This window comes from Cucurbita moschata, unplaced genomic scaffold (assembly GCF_002738365.1).
Source record: "Cucurbita moschata cultivar Rifu unplaced genomic scaffold, Cmos_1.0 Cmo_Scf00017, whole genome shotgun sequence".
Classification (NCBI taxonomy): domain Eukaryota; kingdom Viridiplantae; phylum Streptophyta; class Magnoliopsida; order Cucurbitales; family Cucurbitaceae; genus Cucurbita; species Cucurbita moschata.
In genome coordinates, this window is record NW_019268533.1 from 3,518,681 (window position 1) to 3,541,978 (window position 23,298).

The window sequence follows — 23,298 nt, forward strand, 5'->3', positions numbered from 1 at the left end:
TAACTTTGATTTATGTACCTATTGGAGTCATTTGGTTCATCTCCCATATCGGTACATGAATTATCTTGATTCATATATAAGCATTAGTATTATTATACTTATATAAAGGTTTGTCTAGTATTATTAAGAGATGTAGAATGAGTGTCATTTTGTATTTGCCTAGAGGCAATTGGGAGAAATTTTGTCTGTGAGATTTTGTAGTGCGAGAGTGTAATAGATAAACTTGTAAATACTTTGATTATAACAATTGGCTATCAACCGTGGATGTAGGAGAATTTATTTTCTCCAAACCATGTAAAAATTCTCCTATATCCACGTACATCCTTGTGTATTTTTATTCATTTATGCTCGTCCATGTTTGAGTGTGATGAATCTTTCTTCAGATTCTGTTACAACAATTGGCATAAGAGCATTTTAGTTATAGTATTTAGGGTATTGCGAAAGATTGAACCTCATCGACCATGAGACGTGTTCACACTCACCATTAATTGTCAAATATAAGTTTCTCTTCAAGTTTGCTTATTTGTTCTTCCAAATCATATTTTCAAAAATTGTGATTATTTTCATCCATTCAGATTATTATTTGGTCTATTTATGTATTTGGTTTTGTATGTTGATTGCTTCCGAGAGAAAAGTGGATACTAGTAAATGTCATTCCAGTATTTGTTATCGGTTTAATATGGCTGGTGGACCTGTTTGTTGGTCCTCAATATTGCATATTACTATTGCATTGTTTACAACCCAGGTAGAGTATATGGTAGTCAGCTATTTGGATGCGTAGTTTTATTAATGACTTGTAGAACAACTAAGCCCATCATGCTTGCACCAAGCATATTAATGTTTGATTTCATTTTGTTCAAATAATTGTTAATGAAGAAGACATTCCTTTATTGAAAATTGAAATTGTTGATAGCCTTGCGGATATATTGACAAAGGGAGTTGCTTGTGAAAAGTTCTAACATTGCTTGGACATACTAACATTGGACGGAAGAAGTAGCCAACTAACATGGTGGCAGTCAAACTGGTTATCAACTTCGAGACCTTCCGACAAGATGGAGCTTGTTGAGATTGTCATAAAGATTTTTTTCCTCTAGGCCTTTTTCCCTCCCTTTTTTGGTTCTCATTGGTTCACAATCGACTTCTTATCAATCTTAATCTTTTTTATTATCAATCTTAATCTTTTTTATCGCAATGGCTTGTGACATGATTTTTTAGAACACATAAATTATTTTCGATATTTAATTTTTTAACCTAATTCAACTTAAGTGTAACAAACTTATGTAATTTTGACGAGAATTTGGAAATTGACTAACTGTAATGGATATAAACAGCGATTCCACCTTAACCATTTCAAGATAGGGAGTGAGCAATGCCAAGCAAACAGATTGGAATACTTTGATTGATTGAGACTTTTATCGAATAGAAAGATGATGATTCTTGTCTGCTAAAAAATTACAAATGACCTGTAGATGCAACTTGTCCTCTAAAGAGTATAACTCTAGGTTTATAATAGAGTAACTTATATAGTTAAGTAATAAAAATTGATTAGATAAAGAATTTAATTAATTATTTTGTGTCGGAAAAGTATATAATCTATAGATGCATAAGGTCTAGTTCCTCGCTCATAGTAATACTAAAATGATCCATTTAATTGAAATAAAAATTTGAAATGTCAAAATTAATATTTAATATAGTAGATACATGAAATCTAAACCAGAAAGTATATTTAATGTTAAATGTTCAAATTAATTTAATATTTTTGATATATTAAATATGAAAATATTCTCAAAATCCCGGTAAATAGGACTCTTGTAGCTCTTCTTTTAAGTGTATCCCACAAGCCTTCTTCAATTTATAGTGTACCTGGAACAAGTAAAATAGAGACTTGTCAAAACTTTCTTCATATATTTTTTTAATGCAAGTTTAACATGTAAAATTAAAAAACGATTAGAAATTTCTCCAAATTTTTTTAATATAAGTTTCTTTAACCTTTAGTTATGTTTAATTCTAAATAAAATCAAAAGTGACTCAAATGCTTCTTCTGCGCGAATGAAACGTCAATTCCTAACACCTTAATCATGGATCATTAAGATGAATTCTCATAATATTCTATTGATATATGAAATGAGTGATATAGTGTGGGAACATTAAAGGTTTGCTTGCTTATCCTTAATCGTGAATCATTAATACAAGGTCAACATTGGTTTCAAATGATGAGTTGATAGATGATCTCCAAATGGCTAGATTATGACAAATGATGAGCTCCAAGAAGACCAAGAAACGGCCAACTCCAAGAAACTAGAGAAACGATGAGCCCTAGAAGACTAGCCTTGGATGATTGATAATAGCTAAATATAAGGAACTAGCTAGATTATCTCGAGACTTTGAAAAACTACGTGCCTTATTTTGAGTATGTTACGATCACAAAGTGCACAAGACAAATGAGAGAATCTATCCAGAGCATCAAGAGAGAAAAGAGAATCAAGTCGAGTCGAGAGGAAGAGAAACTTTAGGGAGGTCGTATGGACAAAAACTCTTTATGTCATCCTTGTCCATTTTCAAAACCTTTATTCCTTATATTTGAGAGTCAGGGTTGTATAGACTTGTGAAAATTACAAAACATGGGTTTAAAGTAAATGTAACTAACTTATTCACATTTAAATAGCACATGTGCTAAAAAAAAATAAACGTGATAAACAATTTATATATCTATTTAGTCTAGAAATATACATTAGTTGCAATTTAAACATAATTCAACCGATTAAAATATTATACCTTGAATCAAGGGATCACAACTATATAAGAGATCATGGTACAAATTTTTATCTTCCACGTTTTATTGAACTCAAGAAAAAAATCAAAACTTATGCAGTTTTAAATCACATAGCTTCGGTAGATCGGTTAGCTCTGTTCACCTTCGGCGCAAGAATGCTCGATCAGTGAGCTATTATGCACTCGTGATTGAAGAAATATTTATTTTGCACACAAATTTAAGTAATTCAGTAATTTTACGATTTATCCCTCTTTAGTGTAGAAAGATGAACCTAAATGGAAGTTCAAGAAAGCCAATACAACCCGCTTAGATTATAAGAAATCACAACTTGGATAATATAACAACAACAACTAAATTTGAAAGGCTGAGGTTTGAGCCTATTATTGTGATATGGAGCTTAAGAATAGTCGCAGATGGAGAAAATAAAGTTGTTGTCGCACTTAACTTCAGCACAGCCAATGGATGTTGTGTCCTTCGCCACCAAATTCAGGAAATGCCCGCACTCTTCCTTCACGCACTTCTTTGTTTTGGGGTCATAAAACTCTTTCTCGCTAGCCCAAAACTTCACTGTCAATTCTGCTGTTGTCTTCTCATATGCTTCTGCCAAGTTCTCGGCATAAGGTCCATCGGAGTGCTCCATCTCGCACGTAGCGATCCTTGTTTTGGCATAATCTAGAGCATAGGTCGCCAAAGTGGTGTTCCAAGACACTGGGCCGACGCCATTCTCAGCTCGAATGGCATTTGTGGCATCGACCCAGTCCTTGGGGCTGCTTTCGGCGATCGTTAGAGAGATTTGAGCTAGGATTAAGGCAATTCCGACGATCCAAAGTGCGGGGAGAAAGTCGGAATATACCATTGTAACGAGTTTTAGTTGAAGGATTGGTGGGGTTGTATTGGTTTGGGACATTCATGTTTGGTTTAGGGTACTTATATGTTGAGAAGATCACATGTTTGTTGTTCCATTGTGTTGGGATAGAAATACATAAAGCGATAAAAGTGGAGGAAACATTCAAATTCCTTAAATTTCTCGAAAGAACCAAATGGCTAATCTCTTTCCTCAAATTAACTTGGTCCACAATTTTAAACCGATGTAATGCCTATTATTGAGTGCTTATAAACAAAATTAAAAGGTTTATTATAAATATAAGAGTTTATTAATATCTCTGAACATTTCAATAATTATTTTTAAAATGTTAACAAACCATGTGAACATAAAACAAGAATATCAAACTCTATAAACTAACTTACATTGTAATATTTGTGGCGGAATAGGATTAATAAGCTCACCTTGTTCAAATGATTCTCAGATGGTCATTCTAACTGATTGATTGTTGTTGTTCTTATCGTTCCAATTGATTGTTCCATCTTAGTTTAATTTGTTCTTGTTGAGAATTGTCATGAAAATTTGGTTCAGGAATACTTTTAGTACATTCTCTATTTCAATTATGTACCTATGGTATTCATTTGGTTCATCTCCCACCTTGGTATATGAATTATCTTTATTTATGTATGCGCATTAGCATTATTATGCTATATAAAAGTTTGTTTAATGTTGTTATGAGATGTGGAGTAAGTGTCATTTTGTATTTGCCTAGACGCAATTGGGAAGAATTTTGTAAATGAGACTTTGTAGTGTGAGAGTGTGGGAGACACACTTGTCTACACTTTGGCTATAGTGATTGGTCACTACCCCAGGAGGTAGGAGAACTTCTTCTCTCTGAACCACGTCAAAATTCTCCTATATCCACGTAAGTTGTGTCTTTTTATTCATTTATGTTCGTGAGTGCCATGGATATTTCTTCAACTTCCGCTACAACGATTGGTACCAGAACATTTTAGTTGTGACATTTGGGGTATTGTGAAAGACTTAACTTCATCGACCACGAGACATGTTCACACTCACCATCAATTATAAAAAAATAAGTTTCTCATTGCAAGTTTGTTTATTTGTTCTTGAAAATTATATTTTCAAAAATTGTGATTATTTCTATCTGTTAAGGATATTTAGTAATAAATTATAGTTTATCATATATATTATATTTGATATTTTATTATAAGGCAAATATCTAACATTTGCCTTATTACTATAAGTATTTTCCCTTTGTTATTTCCATTTATTACTATTTCCATATCCTTGTAATTTATTTGATTATAAATAAGATAACTTTCACACCATTTAGGTGTGGTGGATTCAGCAAACATTCACATGGTATCAGAGCCATTTTGGTTTAGCAACCTAGATCCTTTCTTTTCAATGGCTTTTGAATCTTCTACTGTTCTTCTCCACCACCACTGTTGTCTTTGATGCCGCAGGGGCAGTCGTCATGGCTGTCACATGCAGAGTCGATTGATTATTCTTCGGCTCCACCTTTTTGACCTCCAAATCATCCTTCGCCATACTCTGTACATACAACCTCACCTTTTCCAAACATAGCCTCTTTCATTTTCTTCCCAATTTTTCCCTTCATCATTCATCCTTCACAAAAACCCTAATCTTAGGATCTTCATCAGCATCCCTCTTCGAAAATATACAGAATCTCAATAAGCCCATCGACCTTCTGCAGAGATTTACCTTTGGAATCTGGGCGCCGCACTGGCATCTTCGCCAACCAAGTTGCCGCCGCCCTTCTCGCCAAAATTGGCTCATTCGCCCAATGTGGCGACTCTTCCAGCCGCCCTTCTCGCCAAAATTGGCTCATTCGCCCAATGTGGCGACTCTTCCGGCTTCAACATTGTCTTTGTCCCTTGCTCTAGGTTTCCCCTGCTACTTCTTGGGGTTAGACATATTCTCACCAGAGCCAAGTCAGCATCGTCGCTAAGCGACAATCCCTCTTCATGGGTTAGACATATTCTCACCGAAGCCAAGGCAGCATCGCCGCTGAGCGGCGATCTCTCTGCAGTTTTCGATGGCCAAGAAAGTGTTTCTCTACGCCTCCTCTGAACCAGGTTGTTAACATTTTCACGAAAAGTGTTTCTCAACCTCTTTGAATTTTTCAGATTCAAGCTTCACGTTCGTTTAAATCCGACGCTTAGCTTGCGGTGGGGTGTTAAGGATATTTAGTAATAAATTATAGTTTACCATATATATTATATTTGATATTTTATTATAAGGCAAATATCTAACATTTGCCTTATTACTATAGGTATCTTTCCCTTTATTGTTATTTCCATTTATTACTATTTCCATATCCTTGTAATGTATTTGATTATAAATAAGATAACTTTCACACCATTTAGGTGTGGTGGATTCAGCAAACATTCACACTATCCTTTCAAATTGTTCTTTTGGTGGAGAAACTTGTTTTGAGTGGCAATTTTGTTCCCTATTAAATCCTAGTATGGATGGAGGATTTGGAGTTCTAATTTTGAAGTGTTGCTTCTACTAAATAACCTATTGAGCAGGTAGCGGATCATCTTAAGGACTTAGAGACGGTGGAGCAAAGCCTCAAAAATTAAAGAGTATAGAAATCTAAGTCATTCGCAAGGAACAAACCACGAAGTAAAATTCGAAAACCTACCTAGTTTGATGATACGATAGCGTACGCTCTCCCTATAATTCATGGAGTTCCCAACTGCTACAAAGATGATATTCAAAATCCAAATAGCTTACATAGCAAGAGGCTGCAACTGAAGAGATAGTCCTTGGAAATAAATCAAATTTCCAAAACAAAAATAAAAACAAAAACAAAAACAAAAAAAACCAAAAAAAAAAAAACTTTTTCATTATAAGGTTTGACTTGTAGCCAGTGGCTATGGAAAGAAGGAAGAGATTTATTATAATGAGATTTTTTCACATGTGGTAAAGCATTCTTCGGTTGGTTTTGGTTCCTCATATTATAATGAGATTTTTTTACATGTGGTGAAGCATTCTTCCCTTCATATTTTGTTGGTTTTGGTTGCTCAATTTAATCTTGTGCTTGCACAACAACTCCATGCAAAAAATGTTTTCTTGCATGAAAATTTGGATGAATAAATATATGCGGACAACCAATTAGCTTTCGAGTAGTTGGGCAACATTATTTGGTATGCAGGTTGAGGAAATCTATGTATGGGTTAAAACAATCTCCTCGCCAATGGTATAAGAGGTTTGATCACTTCATGGTGGAGCAGAGATATACTCATAGTCAATTTGATCCTTGTGTGTACTTTCAGTGCCTTGATGATGGTCTATTTATCTATTTGGTCTTGTATGTTGATGTCATGTCGATTGCTTCCAAGAGGCAAGTGGAGATTCATAAACGTCATTCCACTACTGGTTATTCGTTGGCTATGGCTGGTGGACCTATTTGTTGGTGCTCAATTTGCATACTACTATTGCATTGTTTACCACCCAAGTAGAGTATAAGGTAGTCATTTAAATTTGCTATTTGGATGCATGGTTTGATTAATGATTTGGTATTTCTTAAGAACACGTAGAGGTATTTGTGATAGCCAAGAGTGCTATTTGTTTGTCGAACAACTAAGTTCATCATGCTCGCACCAAACATATTAATGTTTAATTTCATTTTGTTCGAATAATTGTTAACGAAGGGAGACATTCATTTATTGAAAATTGAAACTGCTGATAGACTTGCGGATATATTGACAAAGGCAGTTGCTTGTGAAAAGTTGCTTGGATCTACTAACATTGGATTGAAGTGATAAATTTAATAAAGATAAGTTTGTAGAAGTACGGAAATTCAGTAATGTGAAAAATGATTTATTTCTAGCCAGTACCATGCTTCAAAAGAAACTGTCACTGGTGGGAACTCGTAGGATTCAAGTGGCAGGGGTGGGTGCCTTCACTCAGGAAGAGGTCCGGCGACAAGCAGAGTCTGAAGCAGAGGGCCGGCTTTCATCACTACTTCCAAGAGCTTGCCTTTTCAGGCAATGGCTTCTCTAGACCCAATTCTACTACGACCTGCAACTGTGCTTGTGGCGGTAGAGCTATAGCAAACTATGGTGGCGGAATTGGATAAATGGCAGGAGACGATACAATGCTATCTTCGCAATCCGACAAGGAGAAGCCATTGTTGGAATCAATTTCTTTCCTTGGTTCATCTTCAATGCTGGAAATTCCCGAATGGGGACCTATACGGTGCTGAAGGAAAAGCTTCTCAATTTGTAACTTCGAGATCTTTTCATTTGCTTCTACTACAGTCACTCTCCATGCTGACACCTTTGCACGAGCCAACTCCCTGTCCAGAGTTTTCATTTCCTCATTCATCTCTTGAATTTTGCGTTGATAATCTCTCACAGCATCCGAGCAGCCACACCACTCAACAAGGATAGCCTCCTCCAACTCCCCCACAGTTTGCGTTAATTTTTTAACCTCTACAACTTTCTGTCGGTGCATCTTGTCCAAGATTTTGTTTTCTTCCTGACAAATCTCTATCTGTTTCATTAACTCTTGATTTTTGTTTGGTAAATCATCCACCATAGAGGTCTTGGCTAGGACACTTTGAACCATCCTCTCAGCATCAACCAAAGCCACTTCCTTTGATTTGGTTACACGATCCAATGCTTTGTTGTCATCTTGAAGCTTTGCAATCTCCTATCGTGCAAGCTTGAGCTCAGCCTCCAAAGGTTCCAGAATATCTACGATTGGAGGCATGTCATCATTCTTTTGAGTAGCATGAGCGGTAAATTGAGTTGCCATTGAAGCCTTCTTCTCATCATTGATTTCCTTTATTTCAAGATTCTTGCTTTCAAGAAGAGATTCTGTCGACTTTAATTTCTCCTCGGCCTTTGATAGTTCTTCAGTCAGCTCTTCAACTACCTTCTCTCTAAGCTGCTCAAACAACTTCAAAGCCTTGATCTTCACCTGAGCTTCTCCGAGCTCTCTATTCTTATCTCGTACTTCATTCTCAAGGCGATTGAGTTCCACCTTCACCGGATCCGAGCCATGAAACAAGTACAAGAAGTCGTCGGTGTCCATACTCGGCTTGACCGATGTCTGCCTCTACGATGAGCTTTTCCCCTACCTAAAAGATCCCGAGATCGTCAACGGCATTGAATTCGTTGGCGAAATCGATGTCGATATAGCCTGGAAATGCACCACCCGTCTGTTACTAACCTCCAGAGAAAACCCATCTCCATTGCTAGATATCATCACCATAACCTGATTTATCTGAATCTCTCCCTTCTCCCCCTTCACATAACCAAGAGGTTTTGCCACATAAACCAACTCGTCCAAGAACTTTTTTCTTTCTGCCCCTCTGTTTTGCTGTGGTGAAGAGGCTACAATAAGTTGTCAATGTGATGTGCCACGTAACCACATGATTTCGTCTGTTGCTTTTTCAACATGTGCAATAAGAAGTAATTCTTTTGTTTCTTTTGTTGTTACAGCTTCTAGAGCTTCAATTTCAGACAAACAACCTGTTGAGTACTCCTTTTGTTCTACCATCTCTTAAACATATGTCATGAGAAGCAGCGGTTCGGAAGTTTCAGCAAAATGAACTTGTGATTCCTTTCTCTTATTCTTCTTGGGACATTCATACTGAAAATGACCAGGGTCATGACAATAAAAACAGTCAACAAGAGTTTTGTTAAAACCTGGTCTCCCATGTCCTCGTCCTCTACCTCGAATTGTGCCACCTCCACGATTTGTTCTCCCTATACTTCTGTCAAGAGTAATTATAAGGATTCGAATTTTTGTTTTATTTATTTTAGATTTTATGCTAAGATTTTATTTTTGCTACCAAAATGAAAAGATATTATGTTTCATTTATTGTCGCTGAAAAAGGTACGATTTCAAGCCAGGAAATTACTACTGAAAAGTCACAAAGACCTTTTGTATTCTCATATACAACTCTCCTCCTTCCTTGGAAACAACTTTTTCTCTCCAAACGTTTAGGGTTTTCGAGGGTGTCTGAGAGTACAAAAAAATCGAGAGGGTTAGCCAGGAAAAACGTGTGAGGTGGTTCGCTGGATTTTCTTCGGTGAGTGGCCGGAGGGAGAAGCGACCGAGGCTATCGGTGTTGAATATCGTTGCGCGTCGGTCGGAATAGGCGAGGGGTGTCGTTGCATCGTCGGAATCGGGGTTGTGACGTCGTTGTTAGCGGCGCAGCGACGATTAGGGTTTTCGCGAGATTTCGGGTAAGGAAGACGAAGGAAAACGGGTCGGGTTCACGTTTGACCTCTGGACCAGCCCACGGAACGAACGCGGGCCCTGTGCATTTCGGCCCAACGCGGACGCGCGCTGCAGCCTTGGTCTCGGCACCGGTGCTCTCGGCTCGGCTTGACGTGTACGGCGGCTCGGCTCCGTCAAATCCCGCAGCTCAGCTTGGCGGCTTAATTGGTCAGCTCGGCAGCGCAGCTTGATGAATCGGTATCACTATAATATATCGATTCCAAGATTTTTGGCCTTTCGAAGCCGCTTCTGCCCTTAGTTTTACCATCCGAGGTCAGTATGGCTCCTAAACGTTAAAGACAGATTAGGTCGAGGGTTTATTTTGATAAATAGCATGAGGTTTAGCTAGGGTACCTTATGAAAGGTTCTAAATTTTTATGTGGTTATCATAGGACATATTTAACCACTGGGATTAGCTCGTTGTGAGTGACTTCAACCAAGACCATCGAGGTAAGTGACCTTACTGTTGGAGTTAGCTTTCTACGTGTTGTATGATGGTGCGTGCCCTGTGGCCCCTGCATGCACCATATTTTATGTGATATGATTATATGATGTATAGATTGTGTTGACCGTAGATTGTGTCTGTTATGTGATGTATGGACTTGTGTTGACTATTGACTGTTTATGTTATGTCATGAATGAGATGTTAGTATGATATGCCATGAATATGTTGATTGATGCCATAGATACACGTAGAATTATCGAGCCATGTCATGAGATGTTTATGCAACTGGAATGTTTATGTAATATGCCATGTAATGTAAGTCATGTGAGATGCCATGTGATGTAAGAAACGTAAATGCGATGTTAGCACTGCTTATGTAATGCCATGTTAGAAATGTTAAGGGACCTCATGCATATATGTATGTCACGTGCATCGGGATTCTTCCCCTTTATGATACGAAAGAATGAAATATGATATTTTTGTTCGCCATGATATCATGCGGGCCCTTTTCTGTTCTGTGGTGTCCGGCTACGTGTAACACGTTGTGCCCGACCAAGTCAGGCCCAGGGGGTATGTTTATGAGCCCGCCTGGTGGGATTCATGTACACGTACATGGGCCATGTGTGAAGGAGTACCACACATCCAACCCTACCCGGAATAGAAAAGCGCCCAAGGCTATGAAAAGTTTATGAAAAGTTAGGTCCCGCTCATATGTTACATGTGTTTGCATTCCTAACCCCAACAATGGAGAGACTTACTGAGTATTTCATAAAATACTCAAGCCACGTGCTACCTACATTTTTCAGGTAAAGGCAAGGCGCCAATGTACTGTTGATGGCGGAGCTGAGGCCACCATGGAAGTTGGAGACGGGATATTTTTAGGAGTTTACTCTTATTAGACTATTTTAAGTTTACATTGAGTATTCTCTCATTTGGATTGATTTCGAATTTAGTATTGAAGGATTATTTTCGGAGTTTAGGTTTTGTGTTGGATTCATGAATATTTATGAAAGACTCTTTCAAGGTTATTTATGATGAGCTTCCACTTAATGAGATAAGTATGCATGGGTGACGTCACTAATTAGGTTAAAGAAAATTAGGGGCGTTACAGTAATCTTCAATGCTTGCTCTTCCACAGTATGTCTTTGCATACGTTGTTCATGAACCAGTAGACTACTTTGTAATTCATCAATGGTCATGTTGTCCAAATAGTTGGATTCTTCATTGGAGCAAGCCACGTAATCAAACTTTGAAGTCATGGAGTGCAGGATTTTCTCAATAATGCTAACATCACTAATCTTTTCACTATGGAAACGCATTTTATTAGCAATGGTGAGAGTACAAGAAAAGAAATCAGAAACAATCTTACCTTCCTTCATATGAAGGGTCTCAAAGTCCTTGCGCAGAGTCTGTAGTTGTGCTCGTTTCACCCTTTTATTTCCTTGGAATTTTTCTTATAGAATCCCAAATTAAGTTTCTTTTTTATCAAAAATAGTCTCCAAAATTGAGTGATCGATGGCCTGGGAAAGGTAATTCTTAGCTCTTACGTCTTTCAATGTTGATCTGCCACCTCCTTGTTCTGTTCGTTTGAGTGATCAAGTATCATCTGCCAGAAATCCCAGACTCAACTACTTGCCAATATTCTCAAGAGCGAAGAAAGTTCTCTATTAACATGTTCCAATGATCGTAGTGACCAACAAATTTTGGTGTTGCTGGTTGAACAAAACTGTCTTCGTCAGTAGTCATTTTTAGCTGCGACTGAAAGAGACAAGGCTCTGTACCAAAGGATAAATTTAATAAAGACAAGTTTAAATGAAGGAAATTAAGTACTTTATCATGTGAAAGATGACTATATTTATAGTAGTATAATGCTTAACCAAAGATAAAAATAAAATCCTAACCCAAACACAATATTGGGCAAAAACAAATAAAATCCCTCCCTTAAATTGATAATGCACAACTAAATTTTTTTCAACTTGGTGACAGTGGTTATCAATCTCGAGATCTTCTGGCAAGGTGGTGCTCGTTGAGAATTGTCATGAAGATTCTTTTTATTCTCAGCCCTTTTCCCTCACTTTTTTGGTTCTCTTTGGTTCATAGTCCATTTTTTGTCAATCTTAATTGATTCTTAACCTTTTTTTATGGCAATGGCTTGTGACCTAATTTTCTAGAACACGTAAATTATTTTCGATATTTAATTTTCTAACCTAACTCAATTTAATTGTAACAAAATTGATGTAATTTTGACGAGAATTTGGAAATTGACTAACCGAAATGGATTTCCACCACGATTCGACCTTAACCATTTCAAGATTGGGACCGCGCAAACCAAGCAAACAGATTGGAATACGTTAATGGACTGAGACTTTTATCTAATAGAAAGATGGATAATTCTTGTCTACTAAAAATTTACAAATAGACTTGTTTGTAATGATTGTATTAATAGGACAAAAAGAGTATAACTCTAGGTTTATAATAGAGAAACCTATATAGTTAATTAATAAAAATTGATTAGATAAAAAATTTAATTAATTATTTTGTGTCGCAGAAGCATATAATCTATAGAAGCATAAGGTCTCGTTCCTGGCTCATAGTAATACTAAAATGATCAATTTAGTTGAAATAAAAATTTGAAGTGTCCAAATTAATATTTAATATATAAGATACATGAACATAATCGGAAAAAAGTATATGTAATGTTAAATGTTCAAATTAATTTAATATATTTTTATATATTAAATATGAAAATATTATCCAACTCCTATTTATAGCTCTTCGTTTAAGTGTATCCCACAAGCCTACTTCAGCTTTATAGAGTTCCCAGAACAAGCCATTACAGACATGTCAAAACTTTGTTCATATATTTTTTTTCAATGCTAAGTTGAACTTAAAAAAGGGTCAGAAATTTCTCCATATTTTTTTAATATAAATTTCTTTAACCTTAGTTATGTTCGATTCTAAATAAAATCAAAATTAACTCAATTGTTTCTTTTGCACGAATAAAATGTCAATTCCTAATACCTTAATCATGGATCATTAAGTATATGAAATGAGTGATATAGGGTAGGAACAATTAGAGGTTTGCTAGCTTATCCTTAATCGTGAATCCTCAAGAAAAGGTCAACCGTGGTTTCAAATGATGAGTTGATAGATGATCTCATGGGGCTAGATTATGATAAATGATGAGCTCCAAAAAGACCAAGAAAAGACAAACTCCAAGAAGCTAGAGCAACGATGAGTCCTAAAGGACTAACCTAGGATGATTGATAAGAGCTAAATATAAGGAACTAGTTAGATTATCTCGAGACTTTGAAAAACGACGTGCCTTGTCTTGAGCATGTTACGATCACAAAGTGCACAAGACAAATGACAGGGAATCTACCAGAGCTTCAAGTGAGAAAAGAGAATCAAGTCGAGTCGAGAGGAAGAGAAGCTTTAGGGAGGCGGTATGGACGAAAGCTCTTCATGTCATCCTTGTCTATTTTCAAAACCTTTATTCCTTATATTCGAGAGTCAGGGAGTTCAAAAACCAATCAGAATCGATCGAATCGGATACGTCCAAACCTAAATGACGGGTTTTGTCGAATTTTTTTTGTGAGAAAATTGATTTGGTCAACTTATTAAAATATTATATCTTCGATCAAGAGATCACAGCTATATAAGAGATTATCGTAAGAATTTTCATCTTCCACATTTTATCGAACTCAAGAAAAAAATCAAAACTTATGCATTTTTGCATCTCATAGCTTCGGTAGATCGGATAGCCCCGTTCATCTTCAGCGCAAGAACGCTCGATCAGTGAGCTATTATGCACTCGTGATTGAAGAAATATTTATTTTGCACACAAATTTAAGTAAATAAATAATTTTACGATTTATCCTTCTTCGATATAGAAAGATCAACCCAAATAGAAGTTCAATAAAGGCAATACAACCCGCTTAGATTATAAGAAATCACAACTTGGATCAAATTATTGATAAGAACAATAACTAAACTTGAAAGGCCGAGGTTTGAGCCTATTATTTTGACATCGAGCTTAATAATAGTCACAGATGGTGAAAATAAAGTTGTTGTCGCACTTAACTTCAGCGCAGCCAATGGATGTTGTGTCCTTCGCCACAATATTCAGGAAATGCCCGCACTCTTCCTTCACGCACTTTTTTGTTATGGGGTCATAAAACTCCTTCTCGCTAGCCCAAAGTTTCACTATCAATTCTGCTGTTGACTTCTCATATGCTTCTGTTATGTTTTCGGCATAAGGTCCACTAGAGTGCTCCAACTCGCATGTAGCAATCCTTGTTTTGGCATAATCTAGAGCAAACGTAGCCAAAGTGGTGTTCCAAGACACCGGGCCGACGCCATTCTCGGCTCGGATGGCATTGTGGGCATCGACGAAGTCTTTGGGGCTGCTTTCAGCGATCGTTGGAGAGATTGGAGCTAGAATTAGGACAATTCCAACGATCCAAAATGTAGTGAGATAGTTGGGAGATGTCATTGTAACGAGTTTTAGATGAAGGATCGGTAGGATTGCGTTGGTTTGGGATATTTGTGTTTGGTTTAGGGTATTTATCTAAAGAAGATCACCTGGTGTTGGATTTTGAAATACATTGACAGATAAAAGTTTCCTTCAATTCCTCAAAATAAGAAGTAAATAAATAAATGCAAATTAACTTGGTTGCCAATTTTACAGACGTGTAATTCGTATTATTAAATTGTTTTTAAAAGGTTGGTTGATGACTAAATTATATTATTCTTTTGCCAATATAAGAATTTACCAATAGTTCTCAAAATTAAATTACCTTAAAGAATTTACCAAATATAAAAATTTACCTTAAATTCCTCAAAATTAAATTATTCTTATAGATATAAGAATTTACCAATATTTCTTTACATTTCAATAATTATTTTTAAAATGTTAATAAACCATGTGAACATAAACCAAAATATTGAACTCTATAAACTAATTTTGTCGCCCGATTATTGTTTTTGCTTTGTTCTCATTGTTTCAATTAATGGTTCAATATTAGTTTAATTTGTTCTCGTTGAGAATTGTCACGAAGAGTTGGTTCATAAATACTTTGGATACATTTCTGACTTTTATTCATGTACGTATTGGATTCATTTGGTTCATCTCCCATATCAGTACATGAATTATCTTGATTCATGTATAAGCAATAGTATTATTATGTTTATATAAAGGTTTGTCAAGTATTATTATGAGATGTGAAATGAGCGTCATTTTGTATTTGTTAGGAATAGAGAAAACTGGAAAAATGAGGATAATTGGGAGAAATCTCTCGCTCTATTGAACAATGAAATTGGCTATTATATAATAAATTCCGATATGACTAAATCTATACCACTAAATCAAATCTAATCCAAATAATTAAATCAAATCTAATTCAAATAACTCAATCAAATCTAATCCTAACAACAATTCCTCCCTTCAACTGAACAAACAAGAATAGTAATCAGTTTATATCTACGACCTCATAACAGGCTTCCACCCTTAGGTAACTTTTCAATTCCCATGTGCCATTTCTTTTTATTGCTCCAGATCCATGGCTTGCCTCCATTTCTCACACTTCAATGTGTCTTTAAATCGATGTGTCTTCAAAGTTTAAAAGTTTACCGGTTTAGCAATGGTAAACATGGCCGAGTGAGCTTCATCATCTTCTTTACAAAAAAAAACTTCTCCTATTGCATAATCTCTCATCCAAACTCCATCATCTTCTTCACAAAAATCTTCTCGTATTTCATAGTCTCTCATCCGGGTGGTCTCTTATTTCTCGCCTAATTCGAGCTAGGAGAGCTTGCTTCAGCTAAAGAGCCAGGGGAAATATTTTCCTCTTACAGTATTTTCACCTGATGCTTCTATATCATAGAGTCTGTAAGCTTTTGACTCTTCATTAACTCCTAGTAAAACACAACTCAAACACTTATCATCTAGCTTAGTTCTTCGAGTTACCTCCTCTTTTTGTCTCTGAATCAACTCGAGCTCACGATATTGTTCTTCTTCCTTCCGCTGCAGCTCCAGAGCTAATCATCGCTGAGCTTTTTCTACCCTTCTCCTATTCTCTTCCAGCATTTTATCTAGCTCTTCTCTCTCTTTCCGTGTTTGTTCTTCTGTTTGTCTTGTAGCAGTAAGAGCGGCTTTTTTCTCTTTCTCAAGCTGCACATCAACATCATCAAACAACTTCTTGCGACCTTCCTCTGTTCGCCTCCGTATTTCTAATTTAGTCTCATCAGAGTTTAGCCTTTCTTCAACATTATTCTGAATTAGTTCTTCCATCCTCCTAGCTGCATCTTCTTCTAACTTCTTCAACTCCGTTTCACGCCATTTCTTCTCTTCTTCCTCTTTCTTAAGCTTCTCTACGGAATGTTTTCGATTAGTGGATGCACGACTAGGACTGGAACTAGACGATTTGGGGAAAGGAGATAACAAGGAAGACCTACTTCTGCGTCTACGGCGGAGGGAACTTGAACGGCTGTTTCTCTTGGAACGGGTAGTGGAATGATAGGGGGAAGGACTTGGGTTCCTTCTGCTTCTCCGACTATGGCGATAGGAAATGGAGCGATGAGTGTACGACAAAGACCTTGAACCACTTCTCCCCATAAGTTTCAATTGAGTTTGAACGGCTGGTATAGGCTGAGATATAGCATGCAATACAAACATTCGATTCAAAGACATCTTTGTCTCCATGATTAAGCCTCTCTCAGGATTAAACACCTTGCATGTTCCATTTTGAAACAAAATGCTAAGCCCCTTTGCTTCCAATTTCCCAATACTCAGCAGATTGTTCTTCACCTCTGGCACATTGAACACTCCTGTGATTATCAGTATGATTCCATTCACTTGCAGCCGTACATTACCCTTCCCGTTACATCCATGCTTGGGTTGTTGCCCAGCTTCACTGAATCTCTAAAACTTTCATCAAAATCTGAAAAATATTCCTTCTTCCCACACATATGATTGTTACATCCCGAGTCAAGGAACCACATATCTTCTCTATTGGCCTTATTCATATTCACGTAAGCCATCAGCAACATCTCTTCTTGAGTCTCTGCATAGTTTGCCTCCTTCTCCTTGCTTTGACATTCCCATTGAATATGTTCTAGCTTGTGACAATTATAGCACTCCATTGTGGCCTTGTTGAAGGTTTGTCTGCCTCGTCCCCTTCCTCTACCTCTAAAGTTTCCACGACCTTGACTCCTTCCTCCAGATTGTTCACCATGAGTGATCTTCAAAGCGTGTTCTTCTTCAACATGAGAACTCATGCGTTATTCATGTACAAGCAGACTGTTTTGCAACTCATCAATGGTTAAGATGGTTGTATCCTTAGACTCCTCAATGGAACACACAATATAATCGAACTTGGGAGTCATAGATCTCAGAATCTTTTCAACTACTTCAACATCTCCTTTGTTCTCACCATTTATTTTTATCTTGTTTGCTATGCTAAGGGTCCAAGCAAAATACTCATTTACAGATTCTCCGGCCTTCATGTGAAGCATTTCAAACTCCTTCCCAAGAGCTTGCAAGTGTGCACGTTTTACCCGTGTCGAACCTTGATATTTCTGCTTCATAGAATCTCATATGTTCTTTGTTGTATCCTTATTGAGGATTGTCTCCAAGATCGAACGATCTAATGCTTGAAATAGATAATTCTTTGATTTCAAATCTTTCAACTTTTGATCTTCAATGTGCTTCTTCTGGGCATTTGTGAAAACGATGTCTTCTATTGCTGCAGGAATCCCATTCTCCACCAAATCCCAGTACTCTTCTGAACGCAAAATATTTTCCATGAGCATCACCCAATGATCATAGTACCCATCAAATTTTGGAATTGGAAGCTACACAAATGGACTCTCCATCGACTTACTTTTATTATGACACACGTAGAAGACTGCTGCTTCTAGCATCTTGTTTTGGGCATGGCTCTGATACCAAATGTTAGGAACAGAGAAAACCGGAAAGATCAGGGTAATTGGGAGAAATCTCTCACTCTATTGAAGAATGAAATTGGCTATTATATAGCGTTACCGAATCAATTCCGATATAACTAAATCTGGTAGGACTAAATCAAATCTAATTCAAATAACTAAATCAAATCTAATCCAAATAACTAAATAAAATCTAATTGTAAAAGTATTTTCCTAGAGGCAATTGGTAGAAGATTTGTAGGTGAGATTTTGTAGTGCTACACTTGTAAACACTTCGATTATAGTGGTTGGCTGCCAACCGTGGATGTAGGAGAATTTCTTCTCTCCGAACCACGTCAATATTCTCCTATATCCACGTACATCGATGTGTATTTTTATTCATTTATGCTCGTCAATGTTTGGGTGTGATGAATCTTTCTTCAGCTTTCATTACAACAATTGGTATCATAGCATTGTAGTTGTGGTATTTGGGGTATTGTGAAAGATTGAACCTCATCAACCACGAGAGGTGTTCAATTGTCAAATATAAGTTTCTCATTGCAAGTTTGCTTATTTGTTATTGGAAATCATATCTTAAAAAATTGTGATTATTTTCATCCATTTAGATTATTATTTTTGTGAAGGAACTTGTTTCGTATTATATCATAGTATGGATCGAGGATTTCGTGTTCTAATTTTGAAGCGGTTGCTTCTTCTAAATAACCTATTGAGTAGGTAGCGGATCATCTTGAGAACTTAGAGTTAGTGGAGCATAGCCTAAAAAATAAAAGAGTATAGGAATCTAAGTTATTTGCAAGGAACAAACCACGAAGTGAAATTCGAAAACCTACCATGTTTGATGATACGATAGTGTACGCTCTCCCTATGATGTATGGAGTTCTCAACCGCTACAAGAATGTATTCAAAAAACAAATAGCTTACCTAACAAGAGACTACAAGTGAAGAGATAAATTCCTTCGAAATAAATCAAGATTGAGACTTAGTACCATTTCCAAAAGGCAACGTAGGACTTTGGCAAGAAGGAAATTGATAATAAATGGGTTCAGGCAAAAAAAGAAAGGCTCTTTTGTCATTCAATATAATGTTTAACTTGCCGCTAAAAGGAAGAGATTTATTATAATATGTGATAAAGCATTCTTCCTTTCATATTTGGTTGGTTTTAGTTGTTCACTTTAATTTTGAGCTAACACAAATCGATGTAAGAACTGTTTTCTTACATGAAAATTTTGGAAGAATAAATATATATGGACAACCAATTAGCTTTCGAGTAGTTGGGCAACAATATTTGGTATGCAGGTTGAAGAAATATTTGTACGGACTAAAGCAATCTCCTCGTCAATGGTATAAGAGGTTTGATCACTTATTGGTGAAGCAGAGGTATACTCATAGTCAATTTGATCATTGTGTGTACTTTCGGTGCCTTGATGATGGTCTATTTATGTATTTGGTCTAGTATGTTGATGTCATGTTGATTGCTTCCAAGAGAAAAGTGGAGACTGATAAATGTCATTCCACTCTTTGTTATCCATTCAATACGGCAGGTGGACCTGTTTCTTGGTGCTCAATATTGCATATTACTATTGCATTGTTTACAACCCAAGTAGAGTATATGGTAGTCATTTAAACTTTCAAGAAGCTATTTGGATGCATGGTTTTATTAATGATTTGGTATTTCTTAAGAACACATAGAGGTACTTGAGATAGCTAGAGTGCTATTTTTTTTTTTTTTTTTTGTCGAACAACTAAGTCCATCGTGCTCGCACCAAGCATATTAATGTTCGATTTCATTTTACTCGAATAATTATTAATGAAGGGGGACATTCGTTTATTGAAAATTGAAACTGCTTATAGCCTTGCGGGATATATTGACAAAGGTAGTTGCTTGTGAAAAGTTCTAGCATTGCTTGGTTCTCTTTGGTTCACAGTCGACTTCTGGTCAATCTTAATCGATTCTTAATCTTTTTTGTCGTAATGGCTTGTGACATTATTTTCTAGAACACGTAAATTGTTTTCAATATTTAATTTTCAAACTTAATTCAACTTAATTGTAACATGCTTGATGTAATTTTGACGAGAATTTAGAAATTGAGCAACTGAAATGGATTTCAACCGCCATTCCACCTTAACCATTTCAAGATTGGGACGGTGCAATACCTAACAGATTGGAATACTTTGATTGATTGAGATTTTTATCGAATAGAAAGATGGATGATTTTTGTCTACTAAAAATTTACAAATGACTTGTAGATATACCTTGTCCTACAAAGAGAATAACTCTAAGTTTATAATAGAGTAACTTATATAGTTAAGTAATAAAAATTGATTAGATAAAGAGTTTAATTAATTATTTTGTGTTCGAAAAGTATATAATCTATAGATGCATAAGGTCTCATTCCTCGCTCACACTAATACTAAAATAATCAATTTAGTTGAAATAAAAATTTGAAATGTCTAAATTAATATTTAATATATTAGATACATGAAATATAAACGAGAAAGTATATGTAATGTTAAATGTTCAAATTAATTTAATATATTTTTGTATATTAAATATGAAAATATTCTCCAAGTCCCGATAAATAAGACTCTTATAGCTCTTCTTTTAAGTGTATCCCACGAGCCTTCTTCAGCTTTATAGAGTACCTGAACAAGTAGATTAGAGACATGTCAAAACTTTCTTTATATGTTTTTTCAATGCAAGTTGAACATGTAAGATTAAAAAACGGTCACAAATTTCTCCATATTTTTTTAATATAAGTTTATTTAAACTTTAGTTATGTTTAATTCTAAATAAAATCAAAATTGACTCAAATGCTTCTTCTGCGCAAATGAAATGTCAATTTCTCACACCTTAATCATGGATCGTTAAGATGAACCCTCACAGTATTCTATTGATATATGAAATGAGTGATATAGGATAGGAACGATTAGAGGTTTGCTAGCTTATCCTTAATCGTGAATCCTCAAGGCAAGGTCAACCGTGGTTTCAAATGATGAGTTGATAGATGATCTCCAAGGGGCTAGATTATGATAAATGATGAGCTCCAAAAAGACCAAGAAATGACAAACTCCAAGAAACGATGAGTCCTAAGGGACTAACCTTGGATGATTGATAAGAGCTAAATATAAGGAACTAGCTAGATTATCTCGAGACTTTGAAAAACGACGCCCTGTCTTGAGCATGTTATGATCACAAAGTGCACAAGACAAATGAGAGGGAATCTACCAGAGCTTCAAGTGAGAAAAGAGAATCAAGTCGAGTCGAGAGGAAGAGAAGCTTTAGGGAGGCGGTATGGACGAAAGCTCTTCATGTCATCCTTGTCTATCTTCAAAACCTTTATTCCTTATATTCGAGAGTCAAGGTGTTCAAAAACCAATCAGAATCGGTCGAATCGGATACGTCCAAACCTAAATGACTGGTCTTGTCGAATTTTTTTTGTAAGAAAATTGATTTGGTCAACTAATTAAAATATTATATCTTTGATCAAGAGATCACAGCTATATAAGAGATCATCTTAAGAATTTTCATCTTCCACATTTTATCGAACTGAAGAAAAAAAATCAAAACTTATACATTTTTGCATCTCATAGCTTCGGTAGATCGGATAGCCCCGTTCATCTTCGGCGCAAGAACGCTCGATCAGTGAGCTATTATGCACTCGTGATTGAAGAAATATCTATTTTGCACACAAATTTAAGTAAATAAATAATTTTACGATTTATCCCTCTTCGATATAGAAAGATCAACCCAAATAGAAGTTCAATAAAGGCAATACAACCCGCTTAGATTATAAGAAATCACAACTTGGATCAAATTATTGATAAGAACAATAACTAAACGTGAAAGGTCGAGGTTTCAACCTATTATTTTCACATCGAGCTTAATAATAGTCACAGATGGTGAAAATAAAGTTGTTGTCGCACTTGACTTCAGCGCAGCCAATGGATGTTGTGTCCTTCGCCACAATATTCAGGAAATGCCCGCACTCTTCCTTCACGCACTTTTTTGTTATGGGGTCATAAAACTCCTTCTCGCTAGCCCAAAGCTTCACTATCAATTCTGCTGTTGACTTCTCATATGCTTCTGCTATGTTTTCGGCATAAGGTCCACTGGAGTGCTCCAACTCGCATGTAGCAATCCTTGTTTTGGCATAATCTAGCGCGAACGTAGCCAAAGTGGTGTTCCAAGACACCGGGCCGACGCCATTCTCGGCTCGGATGGCATTGTGGGCATCGACGAAGTCTTTGGGGCTGCTTTCAGCGATCGTTGGAGAGATTGGAGCTAGAATTAGGACAATTCCAACGATCCAAAATGTAGTGAGATAGTTGGGAGATGTCATTGTAACGAGTTTTAGATGAAGGATCGGTAGGATTGCGTTGGTTTGGGATATTTGTGTTTGGTTTAGGGTATTTATCTAAAGAAGATCACCTGGTGTTGGATTTTGAAATACATTGACAGATAAAAGTTTCCTTCAATTCCTCAAAATAAGAAGTAAATAAATAAATGCAAATTAACTTGGTTGCCAATTTTACAGACGTGTAATTCGTATTATTAAATTGTTTTTAAAAGGTTGGTTGATGACTAAATTATATTATTCTTTTGCCAATATAAGAATTTACCAATAGTTCTCAAAATTAAATTACCTTAAAGAATTTACCAAATATAAAAATTTACCTTAAATTCCTCAAAATTAAATTATTCTTATAGATATAAGAATTTACCAATATTTCTTTACATTTCAATAATTATTTTTAAAATGTTAATAAACCATGTGAACATAAACCAAAATATTGAACTCTATAAACTAATTTTGTCGCCCGATTGTTGTTTTTGCTTTATTCTTATCGTTCCAATTAATGGTTCAATATTAGTTTAATTTGTTCTGGTTGAGAATTGTCATGAAGAGTTGGTTCATGAATATTTTTTATTACATTTCTGACTTTGATTCATGTACGTATTGGGTATTGGATTCATTTGATTCATTTTCCATATCAGTACATGAATTATCTTGATTCATGTATAAG

The 23,298-nt window shown here is 36.0% G+C and overlaps 3 protein-coding genes and 1 pseudogene across 3 annotated transcripts; all 4 read right to left on the reverse strand.

The window, feature by feature from the left end:
- Positions 1-3,134: 3,134 nt before the first annotated feature.
- LOC111455411 (basic form of pathogenesis-related protein 1-like) lies at positions 3,135-3,646 on the reverse strand. The gene has a single exon (XM_023097077.1). The coding sequence runs from the start codon at positions 3,627-3,629 to the stop codon at positions 3,171-3,173; it is 459 nt and encodes a 152-aa protein (XP_022952845.1). The 5' UTR covers positions 3,630-3,646; the 3' UTR covers positions 3,135-3,170.
- A 4,063-nt stretch (positions 3,647-7,709) lies between these two features.
- On the reverse strand, positions 7,710-8,870 carry LOC111455554 (annotated as a pseudogene).
- Positions 8,871-14,365: 5,495 nt separating this feature from the next.
- Positions 14,366-14,824, reverse strand: LOC111455556 (basic form of pathogenesis-related protein 1-like). Its single transcript, XM_023097268.1, has one exon. It carries the CDS (start codon positions 14,822-14,824, stop codon positions 14,366-14,368), a length of 459 nt encoding a protein of 152 aa, XP_022953036.1.
- A 7,330-nt stretch (positions 14,825-22,154) lies between these two features.
- LOC111455557 (basic form of pathogenesis-related protein 1-like) lies at positions 22,155-22,613 on the reverse strand. Its single transcript, XM_023097269.1, has one exon. The coding sequence runs from the start codon at positions 22,611-22,613 to the stop codon at positions 22,155-22,157; it is 459 nt and encodes a 152-aa protein (XP_022953037.1).
- Positions 22,614-23,298: the final 685 nt, after the last annotated feature.